Source organism: Gorilla gorilla, chromosome 18 (assembly GCF_029281585.2).
Source record: "Gorilla gorilla gorilla isolate KB3781 chromosome 18, NHGRI_mGorGor1-v2.1_pri, whole genome shotgun sequence".
Classification (NCBI taxonomy): domain Eukaryota; kingdom Metazoa; phylum Chordata; class Mammalia; order Primates; family Hominidae; genus Gorilla; species Gorilla gorilla.
The window spans coordinates 14067688-14094443 of NC_073242.2; the positions used below are offsets into that span (position 1 = coordinate 14067688).

The 26756-nt window shown below is 41.2% G+C and overlaps 1 protein-coding gene and 1 long non-coding RNA gene across 10 annotated transcripts in view; one reads left to right on the plus strand and one right to left on the minus strand.

Annotated features, from left to right (window-relative positions):
- Positions 1-26756, plus strand: part of ATF7IP2 (activating transcription factor 7 interacting protein 2) — a 103028-nt gene that overhangs the window by 51967 nt on the left and 24305 nt on the right. For all 9 annotated transcript variants that reach the window (XM_019012816.4, XM_055365278.2, XM_055365276.2 and 6 more), the window contains 4 exons: positions 1077-1201; positions 5641-5775; positions 7912-8010; positions 24892-25049. In XM_019012816.4, coding sequence (XP_018868361.3) covers positions 1077-1201; positions 5641-5775; positions 7912-8010; positions 24892-25049 — 517 coding nt within the window. The remainder of the gene's footprint in view (positions 1-1076; positions 1202-5640; positions 5776-7911; positions 8011-24891; positions 25050-26756) is intronic.
- On the minus strand, positions 8295-12273 carry LOC134757489 (uncharacterized). Its single transcript, XR_010131499.1, has 3 exons — positions 11861-12273; positions 11619-11743; positions 8295-9392 (listed from the first exon to the last, which is right to left on the minus strand). It is a non-coding gene; the product is annotated as an uncharacterized lncRNA (long non-coding RNA).

A 26756-nucleotide genomic window follows, 5' to 3' on the forward strand; every position in this document is an offset into this window, starting at 1 on the left:
TGTATAATAGGACTGGCTGTGTGTGGTGGCTCATGCCTGTAATTAACAGCACTTTGGGAGGCCGAGGCAGGAGGATCGCTTGAGCCATCCAGGCTAGCCTGGGCAACAGATCCAAGACCCTGTCTCTTAAAGAAAAAAAAAGAAGCTGGGCGCTGTGCCTAACGAATACAATCCCAGCACTTTGGGAGGTTGAGGCAGGTGGATCACCTGAGGTCAGGAGTTCAAGACCAGCCTGGCCAACATGGCGAAACCCCGTCTCTACTAAAAATACAAAAAAAATTAGCCAGGCGTGGTGGTGGGCACCTATTATTACTATGGCAGCTACTCGGGAGACTGAGACAGGAGAATTGCTTGAACCTGGGGGGCGGAAGTTGCATTGAGCCAAGATCGTGCCACTTCACTCTTGCCTGGGCGACAAGAGTGAGACTCCTTCTCAAAATGAAAAAAGAGTACCTTTATATAAAATAACGTAGAACCACTTAAGTCACTATAAATAGAGAATTAAATGCTATAATTTGTTAAGTTTTTGTTCGTATATGTGTATTGAATTATTAAGTAAGATTAAAGGGACAGAGTATCTGAGACCAGAACCCTACCTAAGATAACTCATTTTTTTCAAGGTTAGTTTGTGGGTACGTTTTTATGCAATTGAATGTTCTAAAAAATGCTGCAGTGTCACATTTTAGTTTTTCCATTTGCTCAGAGGGTCTCTAAATTAGAGAATTCCTATTTCCTTCTCTTTTTTCCTCCTTGAAACAGGGTCTCACTGTGTTGCCCAGGCTAGAGTGCAGTGGTCAAGGTGCTGCCACCTCAACCTCCCAGCCTCAAGCAATCCTCTCACCTCAGCCTCCTGAGTAGCTGAGACTACAGGCATGCCCCACCATACCCAGCTAATTTTAAATTTTTTGTGGAGATGAATTTTCACTATGTTGCCCAGGCTGGTCTTGAACTCCTGGCCTTAAGCCACCCTCCCTCCTTAGCCTCCCAGAGTGCTGGGATTACAGACATAAGCCACCACAGTGAACCTGTTTTTTTCTTTAAAATATCTTTCTTTCTAATCTTTCCATCTCCTCAAGGCCATTATCAAAAGAAGAGGATGTTTTCAGAAAACGAGGAAAATGTTAAACGCATGAAAACTTCAGAGCAAATTAATGAAAATATTTGTGTAAGTTTGGAAAGGCAAACAGCATTCCTGGAACAGGTAAAATATTGGGGCTTAAATGGAACTTTTACTTTTGATTAGTAAAACATGGTAAAAGTTAATTATCTGGTCCCCACAGTGGCATAACACAGACGACTTTCACTTGATGCAGAGCTGGTGTGTGAAAGCCAAATTATCAGACAGACTGGGGAGAGATAATTACTTACATTACCAAAACAGCTCTGGTTTCTTGAAAATGGTCTCATGCAGAATAACCTAGGGATCATGTGTAGGTAGAGTCCTGTTGCAAAAAGAGAATGGGCTTTCAGTCGGTATTACACTCATATTTGTCTGTAAGTCAGACACTGCATGACCTTCAGCTTTATTAAAGAATCCAGTCTCTTTTGTACTAGTTATGGGGTTCTTAGATCTGCAGCTCTATCCATTTGTAGATTTCACCACAACCCAGAAGACTCAAACAACCTGGAAGTCCATTGCAAAGTCCCTGTGCATTCAGGTTTACTTGGCCTATTTTCCAAACTTAAACGGATATGGTACATTATCTGACATTTTGGTTTATAGCATCATTAAATACACTTCTTGCTTTCATTGTGGCCTCATTTTATCTCATTGTACTACAGTCTCAGTATGTGTTTGATCAATTGTTAGCTGAAGTGTATGTAGCGTGTTTCAGTTCTAGTAGAATGGCTATACTGAGGACGGGTTTTGATGACCATGTTTTCCTATTTCACTACCACTAGAATGCCACCACCACAAATCATTACCTAGTAGACTAATGTCTCCCAGCTGTAATGGACCGAAATTTCCCCGTCTAAACTACCCTGCAAACTGTTTCAGAAACAGAAACACTACCATTTTTTAAAACAGACCATTACAATTACATAGTTACATATACTATGAATGTGTATTCTTCACCTAATAATAAGGGAAAATAAAGGGAAAGAGTTACGCAGAACCAGCTTAAAGGGTGAGTCAACAGTTTTTCTGTGTCTACCTTTTGGTTTTCTTCGAAGAAGACCAAAGGAGACAGTAAAAAATATGTAAGTGTTCTGTTGTTGGCAGGGAAAGGGTAGAAGTATGGTAAGCATGGATCCTAGCCCTAAGGACCATGTTATTCAAGAAGAAGGTTGGGGATTCCAGCTGTGTCTTGTTTCCAGTAATTAGTAGCTGAAGTGAGAAGTAAGTTTTTGTTTGTTTGTTTGTTTGAGGCAGAGTCTCACTTTGTCACCCAGACTGGAGTGCAGTGGCACAGTCTTGGCTCAGTGCTACCTCCACCTCCTGAGTAGTTGGGACTACAGGTGTGCACTAGCACACCCAGCTAACTTTTTGTGTGTATTTTTAGTAGAGACAGGTTTTACCATGTTGGCCAGGCTGGTCTTGAACAGCAGTTTCAGTGATCCGCCCGCCTCGGCCTCCCAAAGTGCTGGGATTACAGGTGTGAGCCACCGCGCCCAGCCAGAAGTAACTTCTGATGTGTACATAACCATCTCTAAATAGCTAGCTTTTCCTCACTTTTTATTGCTGCCCAAACAGTTGTCTCTCTCAACCATATCTAGATGTTTACCTTGTTTGAATCTCAATGAGATAGCCCTCCCCGTCATTCTGACATTGTTCTCCCCTACTGAAAGAGTCCTGCAGTGATCATTTCTTAGCCTTTTGAGGTTTCATAAGGAGCATGGCCTGGTTAATTCCAGTTAAATTACTGAAGAGGAAGGGTTTTTCCTTTACAGTCTTAAGTTATTCACTCTACCCATTATCTCAGAAAGTTGGCACAGATTGGAGATAAGTTTGTACTTTCTCCAAACTTTAGGCCAGTTTGGCTGCCATCTCCACTTTGAAGCCAGGACTTCAATCTGATTCCCTGTTGATGGGCACATTACCATTGGTAAAAACATTTATGAGGTATTTGATGGAAGTTATTGTGTCTTCCTTCTGTATAAGGAACATTACCATTAAATTAGAACAAGTGTATAGTCTAACCAAGAGGAGTTGCCCCATGGTGGGTACTTAGTCAAAAATGATCAAATTTAAGGACCTGTCCCAATGTGAACCACCAGGAGTACTTGTTTAAATTGTGGTTTCTTGAGCTAATAGTTGAAGACTGTTGTTGTAGGCTACTGCTTTCTCAGACGTACCTGATAAAAATCATTTGTAGTAACTGTTTAGTATACAACTTTCCAGGCTCCTTTCCAAAAGATTGTGTTTGGTGGATCCAGGATGTGGCCTAGGAATTTGATTTTTAACAACCATCCCATGTGATTGTTCCTCACCAAGGATGAGGAACACTGTTAGAGAAACACTGTACAAAACAGTGTTTCCACGTTCAAAAGATTTAGATTTGTTTCTCCAAGATTCATGTGGGTATGAGCTTCACATATTGAACCCAGCCAGTGAACTAACAAACATGTGATGATCCATAGAAACCACACGAGTAATAGGTAATGGTCATCGGTAAAAATAGTATTGGCCGGCCGTTGTGGCTCACGCTTATAATCCTAGCACTTTGGGAGGCCAAGTTGGGTGGATCACTTGAGGTCAGGAGTTCAAGACCAGCCTGGCCAACAATGGTGAAACCCTGTCTCGGCTAAAAATATAAAAATTAGCTGGACATGGTGGAGCATGCCTGTAGGCTCAGCTACTAGGAAGGCTGAGGCAGGAAAATCACTTAAACCTGGTGGGTGAAGGTTGCAGTGAGCCGGGATCACGCTGCTGCACTGCAGCCTGAGCAACAGAGCGAGACTCTGTCTCAAAAAATATAATAGTATGTGTTACTGAGCCTTTTTTTTTTAAATAATACATTTTGAGCACATTCATTTGCTCACATGTTTAAAAGTTATGAAAGTAAAAATGACAATCATGTCTAATGTAGAGAAACCATGGAAGAAATGTTAGTGAAGCATTAGAGAAGAGATCAAGTAGACAATGTTGAAGAGTGAGAACACTTGGAAACAGGAAGGAAGAGCCTTGGGAATGATCAAAATTAAAGAATATAATCATCCAGGTGATATCAATATAAGAGTTTAATGTAGGAACTATGTGTTCTGTTTTGAGCATCATGAAGCAAGATACTGGAGGAAAAAATATATAAATATTATAAATACCTTAAATGTATCATAACAGGTCATATTAACAAAGACTACTTACACTGTGGTGAAAATTGCTTACCAGGAGGATACACACTGAGTGAAAAACTACAGTGAATGTTTCTGAATGTATGGCTCAGCAGAGCTGCTCATATCAGTGGGCATTGAAATTAATTATTCTCCCTGAAAATGGGCCAGTCTGTTTTCAAAAAAAAAAGATAAGTTCATTAATTTTTCATATTATAGCTACTACGATTTGTTAGCATGGCATGCATTATGGCAGATAACATTGGTAACTACATAATTGTCCTTGGCTATTTTTCCCATTTTTTTTTTTTTTTTGAGACGGAGTCTCGCTCAATCACCCAGGCCTGGAGTACAGTGGTGTGATCTCGGCTCACTGCAACCTCCACCTCCTGGATTCAAGCAGTTCTCCTGTCTCAGCCTCCAGAGTAGCTGAGACTATGTTGCCTGCCACCATGCCTGGCTAATTTTTGTATTTTTAGTAGAGTCGGGGTTTCACCATGTTGGTCAGGCTGGTCTTCAACTCCTGACCTCGTGATCTGCCCACCTCGGCCTCCCAGAGTGTTGGGATTACAGGCGTGAGCCACTGCACCCGGCTGGCTTCTTTCAGTTTTAGCACCATGCTCTAACTAGCTGAGCTAACCAACTGATTGATATTATTTCAATTTTAACAATAAGAAAGCCACCCCCTAAAAAAATTATGGAAGTAATGGTGATTATCTTACATATTTATTTCTTTCATATCAATTCAGTGTTTTTTATTTTATGGTGCTCTTTTGCGTATTACCTTATGTTCCTATAAAAATCCTTTGAGTATCACTTGTTCAACATTTATTATATACTCATTTGTCAACAAGGAAAATGAAGCTCAAAAATAATGTGACTGACTAAAGGGTCAAGTAGCTTATTAGTGGTAATGTCAAGTCTCACACTTGTGTAATTTGTTCTATATCTACTACAGACCAACCATTTTCATCAGGCGCTGGTTTTCAGATAAGTAGAGTTCCTTTATATGGAATACTAACTAGGAGTTATGGATATTAAAAAATATAAATGGCATGTAGTCTTTTAATTGTTTCTATAATGTATAGTATGAAATTCAAGTGGAACTATAGGAAACTAAAGTTAGCATTATGAGAATAAATTTAATTTCTAACATGTCCAGTATACTTAAATATTGGATGTGTTCTGAGTTTAATATTCAAGTTTTAAAAAACTTACTGGTATAGTTATATAAACATACAAATATAAATAAACTATATTTAATTGGTTACAGTAAATCTGGAAAAGAGCAAGGCTTTTTAAGTAGAAAGTAAAATTGCTTTTAAATTTGAAACGTAGGGTGTTTTGGTTTTTATTTTAAAATTCTAGGTCAGACATTTGATTCAACAGGAGATCTATAGCATAAATTATGAACTATTTGATAAGAAACTGAAAGAATTGAACCAACGCATTGGGAAGACAGAGTGCGGAAATAAGCATGAAGGAATAGCTGATAAACTTTTGGTAAGTTTTGATTTCATTTGAGTCTTTTTTAGGGGAGTAGGGGGTGTTGTTGCTCTGTTGCTCAGGCTGCAGTACGGTGGCTCACTGCAGCCTCTGCCTCCTGAGCTCAAGCAATCCTCCCACCTCAGTCTCCAGAGTAGCTGGGACTACAGGTGCACACCACCATACCCTGCTAATTTTTGGGTTTTTTTTTTTTTTTTTTTTAGAGATGAGGTTTCACCATGTTGCCCATGCTTCCCTCAAACTCCTGAGCTCAAGTGATTATCTAGCCTCAGCCTCCCAAAGTGCTGGGACTACAGGAGTGAGTCACCACACCTGGCCCATGTGAGTCCTTTTAAAAAGAAGAATTTGGTGATATTTTTCATATTAGCAAAGGAAAACAATAAGGGAAGACATACCTGATTCCTGGCCATTAGCCTAATGTAAGAACATATCATAGGCAATGTAATTTATTATAGCTTAGCAATATTGGCTTTTGAGAAATACTCAGAACTGTTAGGCATTCTGTGTCAATTGGCAGGCTTAATACTTAGGCAGCTTCGGCCGGGCGCGGTGGCTCATGCCTGTAATCCCAGCACTTTGGGAGGCCAAGGTGGGCGGATCACAAGGTCAAGAGATCGAGACCATCCTGGGCAACATAGTGAAACCCAATCTCTCCTAAAAATACAAAAATTAGTTGGGCATGGTGGCGTGTGCCTGTAGTCCCAGCTACTCAGGAGGCTGAGGCAGGAGAATTGCTTGAACCAAGGAGGCAGATATTGCAGTGAGCAGAGATTGCACCACTGCACTCCAGTCTGCCGACAGCGAGACTCGATCTCAAAAAAAGAAAAAAAAAAAAATAGGCAGTTTCTTTTAAACCTAAGTATATCCTTTATTAGAACTTGTACAACCTGTTTCAAGCTTTTTTGGACTTTTTGTTTTCCTCTTCTAGTATTACTTGCTGATTGATGTTTTTAACCACATTAATTTTATTGTAGACCAATTAGAAGTTTGAGTTTTTTGTTTTGTTTCGTTTGTTTGAGACGGAGTCTCGCTCTGTCGCCCAGGCTGGAGTGCAGTGGCGCGATCTCGGCTCACTGCAAGCTCTGCCTCAGGGTTCACACCATTCACCTGCCTCAGCCTACTGTAGTCCCAGTAGCTGGGACTACAGGCGCCTGCCACCATGCCCGGCTAATTTTTTGTATTTTTAGTAGAGACAGGTTTCACTGTATTAGCCATGATGGTCTCAATCTCCTGACCTCATGATCCGCCTGCCTCGGCTTCCCAAAGTGCTGGGATTATAGGCGTGAGCCACCGCCCCCAGCCTTTTTTTTTTTTTTTTTTTTTTTAAACAGTCTCACTCTGTCGCCCAGGCTGGAGTGCAGTCGTGTGATCTCGGCTCACTGCAACCTCTGCCTCCCAGGTTCAAGCGAGTCTCCTGCCTCAGCCTCCCGAGTAGCTGGGATTACAGGCGCCTGCCACTACACCCAGCTAATTTTTTGTATTCTTAGTAGAGATGGGGTTTCTCCATGTTGGTCAGGCTGGTCTCAAACTCCTGACCTCAAGTGATCTGCCCGCCTCGGCTTCCCAAAGTGCTGGAATTACAGGCGTGAGCCACTGCGCCCGGCCGAAGTTTGAGATTTTTATCTTCCTTACCTTTAATATTATACAAGCATAGGCTGGGCACGGTGGCTCACGCCTGTAATCCCAGCACTTTGGGAGGCAGAGGCAGGTGGATGCTGGGGTCAGGAGTTCAAAACCAGCCTGACCAACATGGAGAAATCCCGTCGCTACTAAAAATACAAAATTAGCCAGGTGTGATGGCGCATGCCTGTAATCCTAGCTACTTGGAAGGCTGAGGCAGGAGAATCGCTTGAACCCGGGAGGCAGAGGTTGCAGTGAGTCGAGATCGCACCATTGCACGCCAGCCTGGGCAACAAGAGCGAAACTCCATCTCAAAAAAAAAAATTTATTTATATATATGTATATGTTATACAAGCATAAAATGTGATTTCAAGCTTTTGCATATATTAGAATTTCTCATTTGGGTAGATGTCTAGGTCTTACAAAACTACTTTGGCAAATAATTTACCCTCTATCTCTATGTGGTATATAGTACTCTGGCTTAGTATTTATTTTTTTCTCTTTTTCTTCTAGGCAAAAATAGCAAAACTTCAAAGACGTATTAAAACAGTATTATTATTTCAAAGGAATTGTTTGAAACCAAACATGTTATCCAGTAATGGAGCCTCTAAGGTTTGTATAAACACACAGGAATTGTAATCATCTATTTGACTCATATAAGTGGTTTGATTAGAAGAAATGAATATATTTCCAGGCTAGGACAGAAGGTGTAAAGGTAAGTAAGTTTTTACTTAGAGTGTTCCCATGCATCTGTCTCTGGAAAAGACACCCTTAGGTAGTACATGCCACTTGTATTTCTGTAGTAAAGGGAGTAGAAAGAGGATTGGTGATTGCCAAGATTGGCTTCCCTCACCCCCATTTTATCATGAAAAGTATCAAATATATACAGCAAAGTTGAAATTATGTATTTTTAATTATAGTTTAAGTTCTGGGGTACATGAGCAAAATGTGCAATTGCATTACATAGGTATACACGTGCCATGGTGGTTTGTCAGACCCATCAACCTGTCATCTACATTAGGTATTTCTCCTAATGCTATCCCTCCCCTAGCCTCCCCACCCCCCGACAGGCCCTGGTGTGTGATGTTCCCCTCCGTGTGTCCATGTGTTCTCATTGTTCAACTCCCACTTATGAGTGAGAACATGTAGTGTTTGGTTTTCTGTTCTTGTGTTAGTTTGCTGAGAATGATGGTTCTCAGCTTCATCCATGTCGCTGCAAAGGACATGAATTCATCCTTTTTTTGGCTGCATAGTATTCCATGGTGTATAAGTGCCACATTGTCTTTATCCAGTCTATCATTGACGGGGATTTGGGTTGATTCCAAGTCTTTGCTATTGTAAATAGTGCTGCAATAAACGTATGTGTGCATGTGTCTTTATAGCAGAATGATGTATAATCCTTTGGGTATATACCCAGTAATGGGATTGCTGGGTCATGTGGTAGTTCTGGTTCTATAGATCCTTGAGGAATCGCCACACTGTCTTCCACAATGGTTGAACTAATTTACACTTTCACCAACAGTATAAAAAGCATTCCTATTTCTCCACATCCTCTCCAGCATCTGTTGTTTCCTGACTTTTTAATGATCGCCATTCTAACTGGCATGAGTTAGTATCTTACTGTGGTTTTGATTTGCATTTCTATAATGACCAGTGATGATCAGCCATTTTTCATGTTTGTTGGCTGCATAAATGTCTTCTTTGGAGAAGTGTCTGTTCATATCCTTCGCCCACTTTTTGATGGGGTTGTTTTTTTCTTGTAAATTTAAGTTCTTTATAGATTCTGGATATTAGCCCTTTGTCAAATGGATAGATTGCAAAAATTTTCTCCCATTCTGTAGGTTGCCTGTTCACTCTGATGATAGTTTCCTTTGCTGCGCAGAATCTCTTTAGTTTAATTAGATCCCATTTGTCAATTTTGGCTTTTGTTGCTGTTGCTTTTGGTGTTTTAGTCATGAAGTCTTTGCCCATGCCTATGTCCTGTATGTTATTGCCTATGTTAGAAACAAGAGCTTGGAGTCACAAAGAAAACATGCACTCAGACAAAAGATTTCTCAACAAGGCAAATTTACTTCTGCAGAAAGGTGCTGCCTGCATCAGTCATGATCGCAAAAGCACACTGAACAAAGGAAAGCAGGGGATTTTATTCCTAATGCTGTTCCTGTTTCTGTGTCCTCCCCCCATTAATTGGGGTCGGATTGCACAATCTAAACTGATCCCAATTGACTAGATTTAGCATTTAGAATAGGATAAAGAACCAGGAAGTTAGTTTGTACCTAACAACTTAAAGTAAGGTGGTGTGGGTCAGCTACAACCTTGGTAGATGAAGGCATGCCTGGGTGTATAAAAGGCAGGAAAGGTTACTTATAAAATAGAACAAAGGACAAGGAGGGTGAAACCCTTATGAAGAGAAACTTGTTTGTTCCTAACAATTTTCCCCCTCTTGAATTTATACACTTTCTTCTTCAAACTTATCTAACATGTCTTGACTTTGCTGTTCTTCTTGATTGTCTAGCAGTAAAAGCTTGTCAGAATAGGGTGGAAAAGAAATGAGGAAAGTTTCAGTAGGGGCTGTTTTTATAAGTTTTATTGTTTTATTGAACTAATCCATGAATAGAAGGTATGATACAGCAGCCAGTGGGAATGAGTACCCTAACTATAATTGCAAGGGAAGTAAAAATAGAAGCCATGAGTCCTTTCCATTTACCAAACCACCTTTCTAACCATCCTGTAAAGGGGTCATTTACCCTAGAATTCCTGGTTAACTCATTAGGTAAGGAGGTGAGACCTTGTAGAGGTTTAGTGATTGTTCCATGAGGGGCTGTATTGTTAGGGATGAAGGTAAAACATTGGGTTTCTATCACGATACAGACTCCATCTTTTTCTGCTAGTATCATATCTAGTGCCATTCTATTTTCACAGGCCATTTGGCCCTAATTGCTCAGCTGTTCCTTTAATGGCATCCTTAGTATAACTGACAAATTGTTGTTGGTTATAGTAGATATAATTTATCCAATCCACGTTTTTATTAACAGTTACCCACCAGAACAAGGATTCAAACCCTGCTGCTGTTTGGTTTCGTGCTTTAAATTTATCTGGTACCCCTCATGGAACTCCAATGGCGTCTATATAAACGTGAGAATCAAAAGATCGTGAGGGGCCTCTCTTGTTTATGGTGGTGTTTTTCCTTTTTCTGGTTGATGGAATGCCAGAAAGGGATGGCCAATTGAATTAGAGCGCAAGTACTGCTCCAGTTATTTGGCAGAGTGTCCAGTAAGGGTCCACCACAGTACCACCATACATCCACTCGAGGATGAGTAAGGGCAGACTGATTGGTAAGCTCTTAGAAAGGCTTAAGCTCACTGCATCCCTTTAGGTCTCCAAGAAATGCCAAATTTTCTCCCTGTCATGAGAGACACAAAGTAAAATTGGCATCGTTAGATGGAAGCTGGGTGGCCCTCAGGGACTGACCTGCAGGGTGCTGGACTTCAGGCAATAGCAGAGAGAGAGCTTGGCATGACTTACTACCCCAGGCTGTGGGGTGCTAGAAGAGAGCTACCATACAGTCCACGCCCAGTCGATTTGAAGGCCATGCAAGTAGAAAGCGGACAACCTGGGCCTCTGGCCTACCGTGTGCACAAGCGTAACAACTGCTTTTGTTGAGAGTGCAAACAGAATATTCAATTCATTCCATGCAGGCATTTGCTTCTTGGTATCCAGTCTCAGTTGCTAAAGTCTGTTTTAAATCTTTTACTTTTACAATAGCTACTTTAGTTTTGTCATTGGGAAGGGGGTGAGGAGTGGCACCCACTATTTGATTTGGTGGATTTAGGGAAGGTGAAGTGGTAGGAGGTGGAGAATGGTGGACAAAATGTATTTCAAGGAGGCTATAGGGTCCCTTCCAGCAACATTGGCTCCTAAACCATAGAGACAGCCTAAGGTGGGCTTAGGGTCAATGGAAATAGAAGTGGTAGTGGAGAGAAGAACTGGGTTACATTGCTAGGACTGACAATTAGAGGGGGTGGTTCATTTAGTGATGTAGAGATAAGGCTTTAGGGCGGCACAGGGACCTTCCGTGAAAGTCCAGCCTTGGTACTGAGTGGTCCAATAAACACGTTCCCAAGAGCTACAGGGTTTCAAATACCATGCTAGACGGTCACAACGGTGAGAGTTAGGGGTGGGTTCTGTGTGTTCTAGAGGGCCAGGGCAAAGGTACTTACCTGAAGAGGCTAGTTGCCTTTGGGTTTGTAGGTCCCCACAGGGCATAACAAGACAAGCATCAAATGTAATTGTTTGAGGAAACGATGATCAGGTTACATTGATAAAATAAAATGTTCCTGGGTAGCTAAGGAAAGAAAGAGGAAGCAAGTTAGACAGGTTAAGTTTTTTTGAATATTAGTTTGGAAGGTGTTGGCCCGGGAGTGACAACCTATGCCTCCAAAGGGGGTCATGCCTTTTTCACCTGAGTGTGATGGGTCTACCCTTTCTTAACGGTCCAGACTGCTGTCTCAGTGGTTAGGGTCACTAGATAAGGTCTCCCAGGTTGGTTCGAGTTTTTCTTCTTTCCAGCTTTTGATGAGGACGTAATCTCCAGATTGATACAGATGCACTGGGAACTCAAGAGGCGGTGTTTGTGCTAAGAGACCTTGGGTCCTAAGAGAAGACAAAGTAGAATATAGACCAAGTATGTAATGTCTTTTTGAGGGGCAGTTCGAATAGAAGATAGACCAAGTACGTAATGTCTTTTTGAGGGGCAGTTTGAATTCTGAGCAGGGCAATGGGGAGACACTTGGTCCAAGGCAATGAAGTTTTCAAAATCGATTTAAATGATTCTTTAAAGTTTGGTTCATTTTTTTCTACCTTCGTTGATGAAGGTGGATGCCATGGAGTATGATATTCCCAATTTATTCCTAGAGTTTGAGTAAGCCCTTTAACAATATTTGCACTGAAATGAGTTCCATTATCTGAATCAATGTTTTTTATTATTTCATACCTGGGTACAGTATTTTCAATTAATGCCTTAACTACATTATTAGCAGTTGCATTTGAAAAGGGAATAGCTTCTACCCAGTGAGTGAGGTGATCTACTATTACTAATAGGAATTTTAGGTGACCTATTGAGGTATTTCTGTGTAATCAGTTTGGACACTATGGAATGGTCTTAGTCCTGGACGTCTTCCCCCAAGTGGTGATTTTTTTAGAGTTTGCTTATTAGTTTTCTTACATATTAAGCAACTATCTGTAACTTGTTTGGCTAGGGTATAAATTCCTATACACCCATAAACTCTGAGAACTGCATCACACATAGCTTGGGGTCCCCAATGGGTTCCTTGATGCAGCTGAGACAAGACCTCCTTCATGAGAGGTTTGGATAACATTTCTCTTTGGTCTGATAATACCCATTTCCCTTCTGAGTTTTCTTTAGCCCCTGTTTTTATTAATTTTTCTTTTTTCAGTGGAAGAGAAAATGGGGACTGTGGTGGGGGAGGAAGGCAAGGAGTTAAGTGAAAAACAGGCCTCTCAGAGGAAACAGCCACTTGTTTGGCTATTTGATCTGCAAGGTTATTTCCCTGACTTTCAAAAGAAAGGCTTTTCTTGTGTCCTGGGACATGGACAATAGCTATTTATTCTGGCAGCTGGAGATTATTTATTTGTTTATTTATTTGAGACAGGGTTTTACTCTTGTTGCCCAGGCTGGAGTGCAATGGTGTGATCTTGGCTCACAGCAACCTCCACCTCCCAGGTTCAAGCAATTCTCCTGCCTCAGCCTCCCAAGTAGCTGGAATTACAGGCATGTGCCGCCATGACTGTCTAATTTTTTTGTATTTTTAGTAGAGACAGGATTTATTTATGTTGGTCAGGCTGGTCTCGAACTCCCGACCTCAGGTGATCTGCCCACCTTGGCCTCCCAAAGTACTGGGATTACAGGCGTGAGCCACCACGCCCGGCCCTGGAGATTATTTAATACATGGGTGATTAACTCTTTGTGAACTAGGTCTTGACCTTTGCTATTAATAAGGCCTTGTTCAATCCAAATTTTTCCAAAAGTGTGAGCTACCCTGAAAGCATACTTGGAATTAGTATAAATAGTTCCTTCTTGGTTCTGCAAGTGCTTTAGGCTTGATATAATGCAAACAATTCACATGTTTGGGCAGACCAATTATTGGGCAGTCTTCCTGACTCTAATTCTTCAAGGGCTTCCCCATTGATTGACTACTGAGTACCCATTATATCTTTTTCCTTCAGTTACTCAGCAAGAGCCACCTGTAAATAAGTGCTGCCCTCTTTTGAAAGGGGTCTCTCTTAAATTAGGCCTAACTTTTGTATGGTAATTAATTAAATCTAAACACTCATGTTCAGGTTTCTTTAGATTTGGATCTCCAGTCAAGAAACCTGCTGGGTTAAGTGAATCATCAGTAAGGATAGTGTTAAATAATCTCTTTATAACAGGATAGCTTCATATTTTAAAATTCTTGAGTCAGTAAGCCACCTTCCTGCCTTTTGATTTAAGATGGTTCTAACTTGATGAGGTGTGATTACAACCAACTTTCCACCAAAGGTTAGTTTTTGACTTGTTCCCTCCAGTCTTTAGGGGGTGAAGGAGTACAGGTCCTTGCCACCAACATAGGGCATAACCTATTTCCTCTTGGGAGGTAGGGCTCTTACTATTAATATGTTCTATTGAAAGCTGACAAATCCAATCCTCATATGACCCAAACTTTGGCCAGAAAACTGAGGGTTCGAGGATTGGTTCCTGGGTCCAAATGAGACAACAATATTTTATCATCTGTTGCTTTTTCTTGTGTTTAGTCCTTTCATTATCTTTCCAATATTTTAACATAAGCCCTAGGGGACTATCAGGGGGAATGTTATTGCTGCTAGTGTTATCCTTTTTATGCCCTACCTTATTTGGGGTGTTTCACATCCTGGGGGTTTTGGGGTGAGGCTCAATATCCCCTATTGGAAGTTTCTTGCCTTCCCAACTATTGGAAGTTTGTGTGAGGCTCAATGCCCCCCTGCTGGAGATTTCTTGCCTTTCCTTTCCTACAGCCTCAACCCGCCCCCTGCCCCCCAACCACTGGAGGTTTCTCGCACTCTTCTCCTTTTGCTTCGTCTTCTCTGGCTACTTCCCCAGAGGGAATTTAGGTCCCTCTTAACATTGATGGATCAGTAGAAAACCCTGACGGGACCCCCAGAGGGCCGCCATAAGCCATATGAGTTGACCACGGAACTGCAGATTGGACTCACTCACTCTGCACAGCAGTAGTGCTTGTTACCATTCACGCACTTTCAACCTCCAAGATACTCCAACCATCAAGGAAGCACTTCACCACCCCAGCGGCTTTTCTTACCTTGGTCTGTGCACATAGTTACCTGGTCGCCACAGTATTTGTAGTCCTTCTCTTCTCGCGTTGCTGAGATTCCAGGTTTATTTGTCACAACGGGTGGGTCTCAGTCTCCAGCCTTTGAGGCCACTGCACCAAGTCAGTGGGATGCATCCCCTCCCAGAAGATGACCAGAGACCCTTCTCCGGAGAAGAATGGGATCCCAGGCAGGGCCCCCAAATTGTTAGAAATCAGCTGGGAGTTGCAAAGAAAACGAACACTCAAAAGACTTCTCGGCAAGGTAAATTTACTTCTGCAGAAGGGTGCTGCCTGCATCAGTCACAATCACAAGAGCACACCGAACAAAGGAAAGCAGGGGTTTTTATTCCTAATGCCACTCCTGTTTCTGTGTCTTCCCTGCCTCCCCCACCTCTCCCATTAATTGGGGTCAGACTGCACAATCTAAACAGATCCCAATTGACTAGATTTAGCATTTAGAATAGGACAAAGAACCAGGAAGTTTATTGTTTGTACCTAACAACTTAAAGTAAGGCAGTGTGGGTCAGCTACAAGCTTGGTGGATGCCTGGGCCTGTTAAAGGCAGGAAAGATTACTTATAAAATAGAACAAAGGACAAGGGGGGTGAAATCCTTTGAAGAGAAACTGTTCCTAACACCTAGGTTTTCTTCTAAGGCTTTTATGGTTTTAGGTCTTATGGTTAAGTCTTTAATCCATCTTGAATTAATTTTTGTGTAACGTGTAAGGAAGGGGTCCAGTTGCAGTTTTCTGCATATGGCTAACCAGGTTTCCCAACACCATTTATTAAATAGGGAATCCTTTCCCCATTGCTTGTTTTTGTCAGGTTTGTCAAAGATCAGATGGTTGTAGATAGGTGGTGTTATATCTAAGGCCTCTGTTCTGTTCCATTGGTCTATATATCTCTTTTGGTACCAGTACCATGCTGTTTTGGTTACTGTAGCCTTGTAATATAGTTTGAAGTCAGGTAGTGTGATGCCTCCAGCTTTGTACTTTTTGCTTAGGACTGTCTTGGCTATATGGGCTCTTTTTTGGTTCCATATGAAATTTTAAGTATTTTTTTCCAATTCTGTGAAGAAAGTCAATGGTAGCTTGATGGGGATAGCATTGAATCTGTAAATTACTTTGGGCAGTATGGCCATTTTCACAGTATTGATTCTTCCTATCCATTATCATGGAATATTTTCCATTTATTTGTGGCCTCTCTTATTTCCTTGATCAGTGGTTTGTAGTTCTCCTTGAAGAGGTCCTTCACATCCCTTGTAAGTTGGATTCCTAGGTATTCTCTTTGTAGCAATTGTGAATGGGAGTTCACTCATGATTTGTTTCTCTGTTATTGGTATATAGGAATGCTTGTGATTTTTGTACATTGATTTTGTATCCTGAGACTTTGCTGAAGTTGCTTATCAGCTTAAGGAGATTTGGGGCTGAGATGATGGGGTTTTCTAAATATTATTTAGAAAATCTAAATCTATTTTATATGTAGATATTTCTAAATCTAAAAATTGCATGTTATCTGCAAACAGAGACAATTTGACTTCGTCTCTTCTTATTTGAATACCCCATATTTCTTTCTCTTGCCTGATTGCCCTGGCCAGAACTTCCAATACTATGTTGAATAGGAGTAGTGAGAGAGAGGGCATCCTTCTCTTGTGCCAGTTTTCAAAGGGAATGCTTCCAGTTTCTGCCCATTCAGTATGATATTGGCTGTGGGTTTGTCATAAATAACTCTTATTATTTTGAGATATGTTCCATCAATACCTAGTTTATTGAGAGTTTTTAGCATGAAGGGGTGTTGAATTTTGTCAAAGGCCTTTTCTGCATCTATTGAGATAATCATGTGGTTTTTGTCATTGGTTCTGTTTATGTGATGGATTAAGTTTATTGATTTGTGTATGTTGAACCAGCCCTGCATCCTAGGTATGAAGCCAACTTGATCGTGGTGGATAAGCTTTTTGATGTGCTGCTGGTTTCAGTTTGCCAGTATTTTATTGAGGATTTTCGCATTGATGTTCATCAGGGATATTGGCCTGAAATTTTCTTTTGTTGTGTCTCTGCGAGGTTTTGGTATCAGGATGACGCTGGACTCATAAAATGAATTAGGGAGGATTCCCTCTTTTTCTATTCTTTGGAATGGTTTCAGAAGGAACAGTACCAGCTCCTCTTTGTACCTCTGGTAGGATTTGGCTGTGAATCCATCTGGTCCTGGACTTTTGGTTGGTAGACTATTAATTACTGCCTCAATTTCAGAACTCATTATTGGTCTTTTCAGGAATTCGATTTCTTCCTGCTTTAGACTTGGGAGGGTGTATGTGTCCAGGAATTTATACATTTCTTCTAGATTTTCTAGTTTATTTGCATAGAGGTGTTCATATTATTCTCTGATGGTAGTCTGTATTTCTGTGGGATCAGTGGTGATATCCCCTTTATGATTTTTTATTGTGTCTATTTGATTCTTCTATCTTTGCTTCTTTATTAGTCAGGCTAGTGGTCTATTTTGTTGGATCTTTTTTAAAAAAAACCAGCTACTGGATTCATTGATTTTTTTGTTTGTTTGTTTGTTTTTAAGGGTTTTTCATGTCTCTATCTCCTTCAGTTCTGCTCTGATCTTAGAGTTATTTCTTGTCTTCTGCTAGCTTTTGAATTTGTTTGCTCATGCTTCTCTACTTCTTTTAATTTTGATGTTAGGGTGTCGATTTTAGATCTTTCCCGCTTGTGGGCATTTAGTGCTATAAATTTCCCTCTAAACACTGTTTTAAATGTGTCCCAGGGATTCTGATACATTGTGTCTTTGGTCCCATTGGTTTCAAAGAACATCTTTATTTCTGCCTTAATTTTGTTATTTATCCGTTAGTCATTCAGGAGCAGGTTGTTCAGTTTCCATGTAGTTGTGTGGTTTTGAGTGAGTTTCTTAATACTGAGTTCTAATTTTATTGCACTGTGGTCTGAGAAACTGTTAGGATTTCCATTCTTTTGCATTTGCTAAGGAGTGTTTTAATTCCAGTTATGTGGTCAATTTTAGAATAAGTATGAGGTGCTGAGAAGAATGTATATTCTATTGATTTGGGGTGGAGAGTTCTGTAGATGTCTATTAGGTCCACTTGGTCCAGAGTTGAGTTCTAGTCCTGAATATCGTTGCTAATTTTCTGTCTCGTTGATCTGTCTAATATTGACAGTGCGTTGTTAAAGTCTCCCACTATTACTGTCTGAGAATCTTAAGTCTCTTTGTAGGTCTTTAAGAACTTGCTTTATGAATCTGGGTGTTCCTGTATTGGGTGCATATATATTTATGATAGTTCTTCTTGTTTCATTGATCCCTTTACCATTAGGTAATGTCTTTCTTTGTCTCTTTTGATCATTGTTGGTTTAAAGTCTGTTTTATCAGAGACTAGGATTGCAACCCCTGCTTTTTTCTTGTTTTCCATTTGCTTGGTAGATCTTCCTCCATCCCTTTATTTTGAGCCTGTGTGTGTCTTTGCATGTGAGATGGATCTCCTGAATACAGCACACCAATGGGTCTTGACTCTTTATCCAGTTTGCCAGTCTGTGTCTTTTAATTGGAGCATTTAGCCCATTTACATTTAAGGTTAGTATTGTTATGTGTGAATTTGATCCTGTCATTATGATGCTAGCTGGTTATTTTGCCGGTTAGTTGATGCAGTTTCTTCACAGTGTCGATGGTCTTTACAATTTGGTATGTTTTTGCAGTGGCTGGTACCGGTTGTTCCTTTCCATGTTTAGTGCTTCTTTCAGGAGCTCTTGTAAGGCAGGCCTGGTGGTGACAAAATGTCTCAGCATTGGCTTGTCTGTAAAGGATTTTATTTCTTCTTCACTTATGAAGCTTAGTTTGGCTGGATATGAAATTCTGGGTTGAAAATTCTTTTCTTTAAAAATGTTGAATATTGGCCCCCACTCTCTTCTGGCTTGTAGGGTTTCTGCAGAGAGAGCTGCTGTTAGTCTGATGGGCTTCCCTTTGTGGGTAACCTTACCTTTCTCTCTGGCTGCCCTTAACATTTTTTCTTTCATTTCAACCTTGGTGAATCTGACGATTATGTGTCTTAGGGTTGCTCTTCTCCAGGAGTATCTTTGTGGTGTACTCTGTATTTCCTGAATTTGAATGTTGGCCTGTCTTGCTAGGTTGGGGAAGTTCTCCTGGATAATATCCTGAAGAGTGTTTTCTAACTTGGTTCCCTTCTCCCTGTCACTTTCGGGTACAACAATCAAACATAGGTGTGGTCTTTTCACATAGTCCCATATTTCTTGGAGGCTTTGTTCGTTCCTTTTCAAAAATTCTTTTTTCTCTAATCTTGTCTTCTCACTTTATTTCATTAAGTTGATCTTCAGTCTCTGATATCCTTTCTTCTGCTTGATCAGTTCAGCTGTTAATACTTGTGTATGCTTCATGAAGTTCTCATACCATGTTTTTCAGCTCCATCAGGTCATTTATATTCTTCTCTAAACTGGTTATTCTACTTAGCTATTTATCTAACCTTTTTTCAAAGTTCTTAGCTTCCTTGCATTGAGTTAGAAGATGCTCCTTTAGGCTGGGTACACTGGCTTACACCTGTAATCCCAGCACTTTGAGAGGTCGAGATGGACACAAGGTCAAAAGTTCGAGACCACCCTAGCCAACATAGTGAAACCCCATCTCTACTAAAAATACAAAAAAGTAGCTGGGCGTGGTGGTGCACGCCTGTAGTCCCAGCTACTCAGGAGGCTATGCAGGAGAATCGCTTGAACCCGGGAGGCAGAGGTTGCAGTGAGTCGAGATCGCTCCACTGCACTCCAGCCTGGGTGACAAGAGCAAAACTCCGTCCCAAAAAAAAAAGTGCTCCTTTGGCTTATTGGAGTTTGTTATTACCCACCTTCTGAAGCCTACTTCTGTCAATTTGTCACCCTCATTCTCCGTCCAGTTTTGGTCTGTTGCTGGCAAGTAGTTGTGATCCTTTGGAGGAGAAGAGGCGTTCTTGTTTTTGGAATTTTCAGCCTTTTTGGGCTGGTTTCTCCCCATCTTTGTGGATTTATCTACCTTTGGTCTTTGATGTTGGTGACCTTCGGATGGGGTCTCTGAGTGGACGTCCTTTTTGTTGATGTTGATGCTGTTCCTTTCTGTTTGTTACTCTTCTGTCAGGCCCCTGTGGTGCAGGTCTGCTTGAGGTCCACTCCAGACCTTGTTTGCCTGGGTATCACCAGCAGAGGCTGCAGAACAGCAAAGATTGCTGCCTCTTCCTTCCTCTGGAAGCTTCATCCCAGAGGGGCACTGACAGATGCCAGCCAGAGCTCTCCTGTATGAGGTGTCTGTTGGCCCCTACTGGGAGGTGTCTTCCAGTCAGGATACACGGGGGTCAGGGACCCACTTGAGGAGCTAGTCTGATACTTAGCAGAGCTCAAATGCTGTGCTGGGAGATCCACTGATCTGCTGCTCTCTTCAGAGTCCTGTCCGGCAGGGACATTTAAGTCTACTGAAGCCCTCAGGTGCTCTGTCCCAGGGAGATGAGGGTTTTATCTATAAGCCCCTCATGCCTTTTTTTCAGAGATGCCCTGTCCAGAGAGGAGGAATCTAGAGAGGCAGTCTGGCCACAGTGGCCTTGCCGAGCTGCAGTGGGCTCGGCCCAGTTCAAACTTCCCAGTGGCTTTGTTTACACTGTGAGGGGGAAACCACCTACTCAAGCCTCAGCAATGGTCGATGCCCCTCCCCTCACCAAGCTTGAGCATCCCAGGTCAACCTCAGACTGCTGTGCTGGCAGCGAGAATTTCAAGCCAGTGGATCTTAGCTTGCTGGGCTCCGTGTGGGTGGGACCTGCCGAGCCAGAACACTTGGCTCCCTGGCTTCAGCCCCCTTTGCAGGAAGAGTGAATGGTTCTGTCTTACTGGCATTCCAGGCACCACTAGGGTATGGAAAAGAAAAACTCCTGCAGCTAACTCAGTGTCTGCCCTAACAGCCACCCAGCTTTGTGCTTGAAACCCAGGGCCCTGGTAGCATAGGCACTGGAGGGAATCTCCTGGTCTGTGGGTTGTGAAGACCGTGGGAAAAATGCAGTATCTGGGCTGGAGTGTACCGTTCCTCATGGCATAGTCCATCATGGCTTCCCTTGGGTAGGGAAGAGAATTCCCCGACCTGTTGTGCTTCCCTGGTGAGAGGCCCACCATGCTTTAGCTCGCTGTCTGTGGCTACACCCACTGTCCAACTAGTCCCAATGAGATGAACCAGGTACCTCGGTTAGAAATGCAGAAATCACCCGCCTTCTGCATCAATCTTACTGGGAGCTGCAGACTGGAGCTGTTCCTATTCAGCCATCTTGCCAGCAATCCGAAATAATTTTATAGTGAATACTTGTATACTCAGCACTTAGATTCTGAAAACTGAGCAAGGAGCTTTCTTTTTTTATTTATTTATTTTTTTGAGATGGAGTTTCACTCTTGTTGCCCAGGCTGGAGTGCAGTGGCACGATCTCAGCTCACCGCAACCTCTATCTCCTGGGTTCAAGCAATTCTCCTACCTCAGCCTCCCGAGTAGCTGGGATTACAGTCATACGCCACCACACCTGGCTAATTTTGTATTTTTAGTAGAGACAGGGTTTCTCCATGTTGGTCAGGCTGGTCTTGAACTCCCGACCTCATGTGATCCGCCTGCCCTGACCTCAGGTGATCCACCCGCCTTGGCCTCCCAAAGTCCTGGGATTGCAGGCGTGAGCCACTACGCCTGGCCCACAGCTTTCTTCGTAAGAAGGTTTTTACTTGAAAATCCAATTCTTTCGTAGGTACAGAGCCATTCAGTTTTTTTTTTTCCATCTTTTATCAGTTTTGCAAGTTATCTTTGTAAGGAATTTATCCATGTTATCTAAATTATTGAATTCACTGTCATAAAGTTATCAGTAAAATTCACTTGTCCTAGGCTGGGCGGGGTGGCTCACGCCTGTAATCCCAGCACTTTGGGAGGCCGAGGCGGGCAGATCACAAGGTCAGAAGTTCGAGACCAGCCTTGCTAACACGGTGAAACCCCGTCTCAACTAAAAATACAAAAAATTAGCCGGGCATGGTGGCAGGTGCCTGTAATCCCAGCTACTTGGAAGGCTGAGGCAGGAGAATCGCTTGAACCTGGGAGGCGGAGGTTGCAGTGAGCCGAGATTGTGCCACTGTACTCCAGCCCAGTGACAGTGTGAGACTCCATCTCAAAAAAAAAAAAAAAAAAACAAAATTCACTTGTCCTTTTAATGTTTGGGGTTCTACATTGTTTCTGATGTGGGTTAATTTGTATATTTATTATTTTTCCTTCTTGATCAACCAGATTTTGTTATTTCTATCATTTGATTTCTTTATTTTGATTCCTGTTTTTCTTTATTGTCTTTCTTTTACTGACTTGAGTTATAATTTGTTCTTTTTCCAGGTTCTTAAGAGACCTTTTCTAACATTAAACATTTAAAGCTGAATTTCCTTCTAAGTATCACTTATTCTAAGCATCTTCTTAGTGGTTAGATTATGTACTTCTTGATGCAAATATTATAATCTTTGATACATCATATCTTTGTTTTCCATCAGTTCAAAATGATTTATAATGTTCCTTGTATTCTTTGACATATGAATTATTTGGAAGTGTGTGTTTAATTTCAAAATATTTGTGACTTCTAGGTATTTTATTTTTATAATACCTGATTTCATTTGGTCAGAGAACATACTATGTAAAACTTAAATTTTGAAAGTTAAACTTATTTTGTAGTCCAGCATATTATTTTACTTGACGAATGTTCCATGTACAGAATGTTGGTTGTAATGTTCTGTAAATGTCATGTTTGAGTTAATTGTGCCAAGATGGTTGATAGTGTTTTTTCGACCTTCTACAGCTATGGTAGATGGAAAAAATGGTCCCTGCAAGATGTCCATGACCTAATTCCCAGAACTTGTGAATATGTTACCTTACATGGTGAAAAGAGTCTTTGTAGGTATTATTAAATTAAGTACCTTGAGATGATGGGTAGTTAATCCTGGATTATCTGTGTGGGCTCATTTTAATCAAAAGGGTTCTTACAAAAAAAGTGGCAAGAAGGTCAAAGGCAGAAAAAGGAAATGGGACAATGGAAGCAGAGGCTGGAATGAAGTACACTGAAGATGGAGGAGGGCCTCAAGTCCAGAAACGCAGGCAGCCTCCAGAAGGAAGGCCAGCACCTTGATTTTAGCTTAGTAAAACTGATTTCAAACTTTTGGTTTCTAAAACTGTGATAAAATAAGTCATGCAGTTTGTGGTAATTTGTTAAGGTAACTTCAGGAAATTCACAAAGAATTTGGTACCAGGAAGTATGGGGTTCTGCTGTAACCAATACCTAAAAATGTGAAAGTGGCTTTTGAGTAGGGTAATGCGTAGAGACTAGAGGAGTTTTGAGGAGCATGCTTTATAAAAAGCCTGGATTACCTTGAACAGACTCTTAGTAGAAATTTGGAAGTTAAAGACTGCCCGTGGAGGTTAAAAGGAAATGAGCACAGTGGAGAAAACCTACCATGGACTTAATACCTAGATCTTCATAAACAAACTTTTGATAGAAATATAGACATTAAAAGCATTGTTGGTGAGGACTTGAAAGGAAATGAGGATACATGTTATTGGAAACAGGAGGAAAGGGGATTTGTGTTACGTAGTGGCAGGAAGTTTAGTTGCATTGTATCCTACATTATATGGAAAACAGAACTTGTAAACTATGAATTTGGATTTTGTTTGACTTATGAGATTTTATTTCTTTTTTTATTTTTATTTTTTTATTTTTTGGAGTCAAAGTCTGGCTCTGTTGCCCAGGCTGGAGTGCAGTGGCACAATCTCGGCTCACTGCAACATCCGCCTCCTGGGTTCAATCAATTCTCGTGCCTTAGCCTCCTGAGTAGCTGGGATTACCGGGGTGTATGAGGTTTCTAAGCAAAGTGTTGAAGGTTTGGCCTGATTTCCTCTTGCTTCTTTTCACAATGTGAGGAAAAAAAAGAGAAAAATTGAAGAAGAAACAAGCTGTTTAGCAGAAAGGAACCAGGACTTAATGATTTAGGCAATTCTCAGCCTGACCAGATTGCAGAAGACTCTAAGAGGCTCACTATCAGAAGAGTATGCCCTGGAGAGAAAGTCAAGATTTTGGCTGGACACCCTTTTGCTAGTGCCTTGGAAGGATCAAATGTCTCAGTATCCAGTCACAGGGAGGGCTCTTTGAAAACACTAAGCATAGGACTCCCTTTCAGCAGGAAGTTCCCCTGTTTAGGTTTAGTGTGTAGATCCTGGCCTCTTCTTTTAAGCTGCAGTTTCAATGACAGTTTACTTTTCAGAGCTCTTACAGTGCCATACTGCTTAGCTTCATTCTTCTGGCTCCACTGGGTCTCCCATTTAGCCCCTGCCGGTGCCACCTCAATCCCCAGTGCCATTGGGTGGGAAATTCAGGAAAAGTTGGCCTATGGTCACTACCACTGCAACGGATTGGGCCTGCCGTTGCCCCAGATGTCAGATGAGCACCCAACTGATAGTGCTGCTGTGGTGAATTGGGCCCCCTAATCCTACAAGTATGGAATTGGGGGGTTAGCCACCACTGCTACAGGTTTGGGGCAACAGATGGGTGCCCAGCTTCCATGGCACCTAGTGCATTTTTGTTCATGCTGTCCTTGATCCTTTTGAATTAATGTACATATATATTTACATATATATAAAATGCTGCAAGTTCTCAACCAAAGCTGAGAACACTGAATGTTTCAGCTTCAAGTTTTAAATAAACTCAACAATTGGAAGAGCAAGTTAGCAATCTGAGTTATTTCTAGTCTTTATTAAAAGTATAACAAAAGTAAAATTTTCTTAAATATAGTGTTTATTAGTTCCTAAAAGTTAGTCTAATAGGAATAAAGTGTTGTCTAAGTACCTGAACATTTGTTTTTCCTTCTTTCCATCCAAGCTAGGACGTTGATGTATACCATCATTTTTATTTCTTCGGAGTTTTTAAAAATTCATTTTGGCAGGCAAATCACAATCATGGTCATCAGCCATCGAAATACATGTGATTTAACTTATGTTTTGCCATATGTATGCAAGAATACTTTGAAAATGCTAATTTTGTTTGGAAGGATACAATTGGTAAAATTCCCTTCAACTGCTTTTTTCTCACCTATTTAATAGGTTGCAAATTCAGAGGCTATGATTTTGGATAAGAATCTTGAGTCAGTTAATAGTCCAATTGAAAAGTCTTCTGTGAATTATGAGCCTTCTAACCCTTCAGAAAAAGGAAGTAAAAAAATTAATTTGTCATCAGATCAAAATAAGTCTGTTTCTGAAAGGTAGGTGTTTCTGCAAAAATGCATAAATTTATCTAAATCTATAATAATGAATTTTTTCTTCATCACAGTTTTGGATCTTTGTAATATTGATTATTCTTAACATTCACTCTTAAAATGTCCTATAGTTTTACTTTTACATATTATACTTCAGTTGTGGGGTTTTTTTTTTGGTTTTTGGGTTTTCTGGTGTTTTTTGAGATAGGGTCTCACTTTGTTGTCCAGGCTGGAGTATAGTGGTACAATCACGGCTCACTGCAGCCTCGACCTCCTTCCTGGGCTCAAGTGATCTTCCACCTCAGCCTCCCAAGTAACTGGGACTACAGGTGTGCAATCACCATGCTGGGCTAATTTTTTATATTTTTTGTAGAGGCAGGGCTTCACCATGTTGCCCAGGCTGGTCTGGAATTCCTGGGCTCAGGCAATCTGTCTGCCTCGGCCTCCCAGAGTGCTGGGATTACAGGCATGAGCCACTGCACCTGGCCCTATACTTGAGTTTTTAAAAAGAGGAAAACATACAATCAAAAATAAGTAGATTAAATGATGGCCATTGTTTGAAGAACACCCTTTCCCACAAATAACTATGCGTACACAAGGAGGCTCTAAAGCAAAGGAGAAGCATTACAGATCTAAACCATTTATGTTTGTTTTGGGGGATTTAACATGCAGTTGTGACCCTTCAGGAGATGCCCTAATATTCTGTAATATTGGGCCCACATTTTAGTTTTAAGCCAGGAAGCTGCTGTGAAGCAGGCATTTAGTTGATGAAGGCAAGAGCTACATTTCAGTGACACTTTGTAGTGTGACCCCTTATTGATGCATGTGCTAAAACTCATGAAGTAACAAAAAATAAAAAGTGCTAGTGATGGAAGTGAAAAAGACACCATTAAAATAGCACTTCATAGAAAAATATATCCAATTTAGCCATGGTTTGTGTCTTTTATATGAACAAATCTATCTCATGTTCTATTCTGAAGGAAGAACCCTGCGATTTATAAAACTGTTTGAGGCAGCACTCTCAGCCCATGGTGAATGTGCGGATAGGTGTAACAAATGTGTAACTTGATTCTGATGGCTTTAATGGTGAGTTTTATAAAATATTTAAGCAAGAAATAACACCAGCTTGAAGCAAACTCTTCCAAAGAATAGAAAAAAAGGGAATGTTCTTCAGCTCATTTTATGAGACTAGCATAACCCTAATACTATTATAAAATCAATTTTTAAATTTTACAGAAATGGAAAATTACAGCCTGCTTTAAACCACAAAATAGATGCAGCTGTCCTAAACAAGATAACTAGTAAACCAAGTTCAATAGTCTACAAAAGTTGAGTTTGACTCAGGGAATCTTTGTTTAACAATTAAACATCAATTAATGTGGCTGGGCGCGGTGGCTCACGCCTGTAATCCCAGCAATTTGGGAGGCTGAGGCAGGTGGATCACTTGAGGTCAGGAGTTTGAGACCAGCCTGACCAACATGGTAAAACTCCATCTCTACTAAAAAAATAATAATAATAATACAAAAATTGGCCAGGCACGGTGGCTCATGCCTGTAATCCCAGCTCTTTGGGAGGCCGAGGCGGGCAGATCACCTGAGGTCGGGAGTTCGAGACTAGCCTGACCAACATGGAGAAACCCTGTCTCTGCTAAAAATACAAAATTAGGCCGGGTGCGGTGGCTCACGCCTGCAATCCCAGCACTTTCGGAGGCCT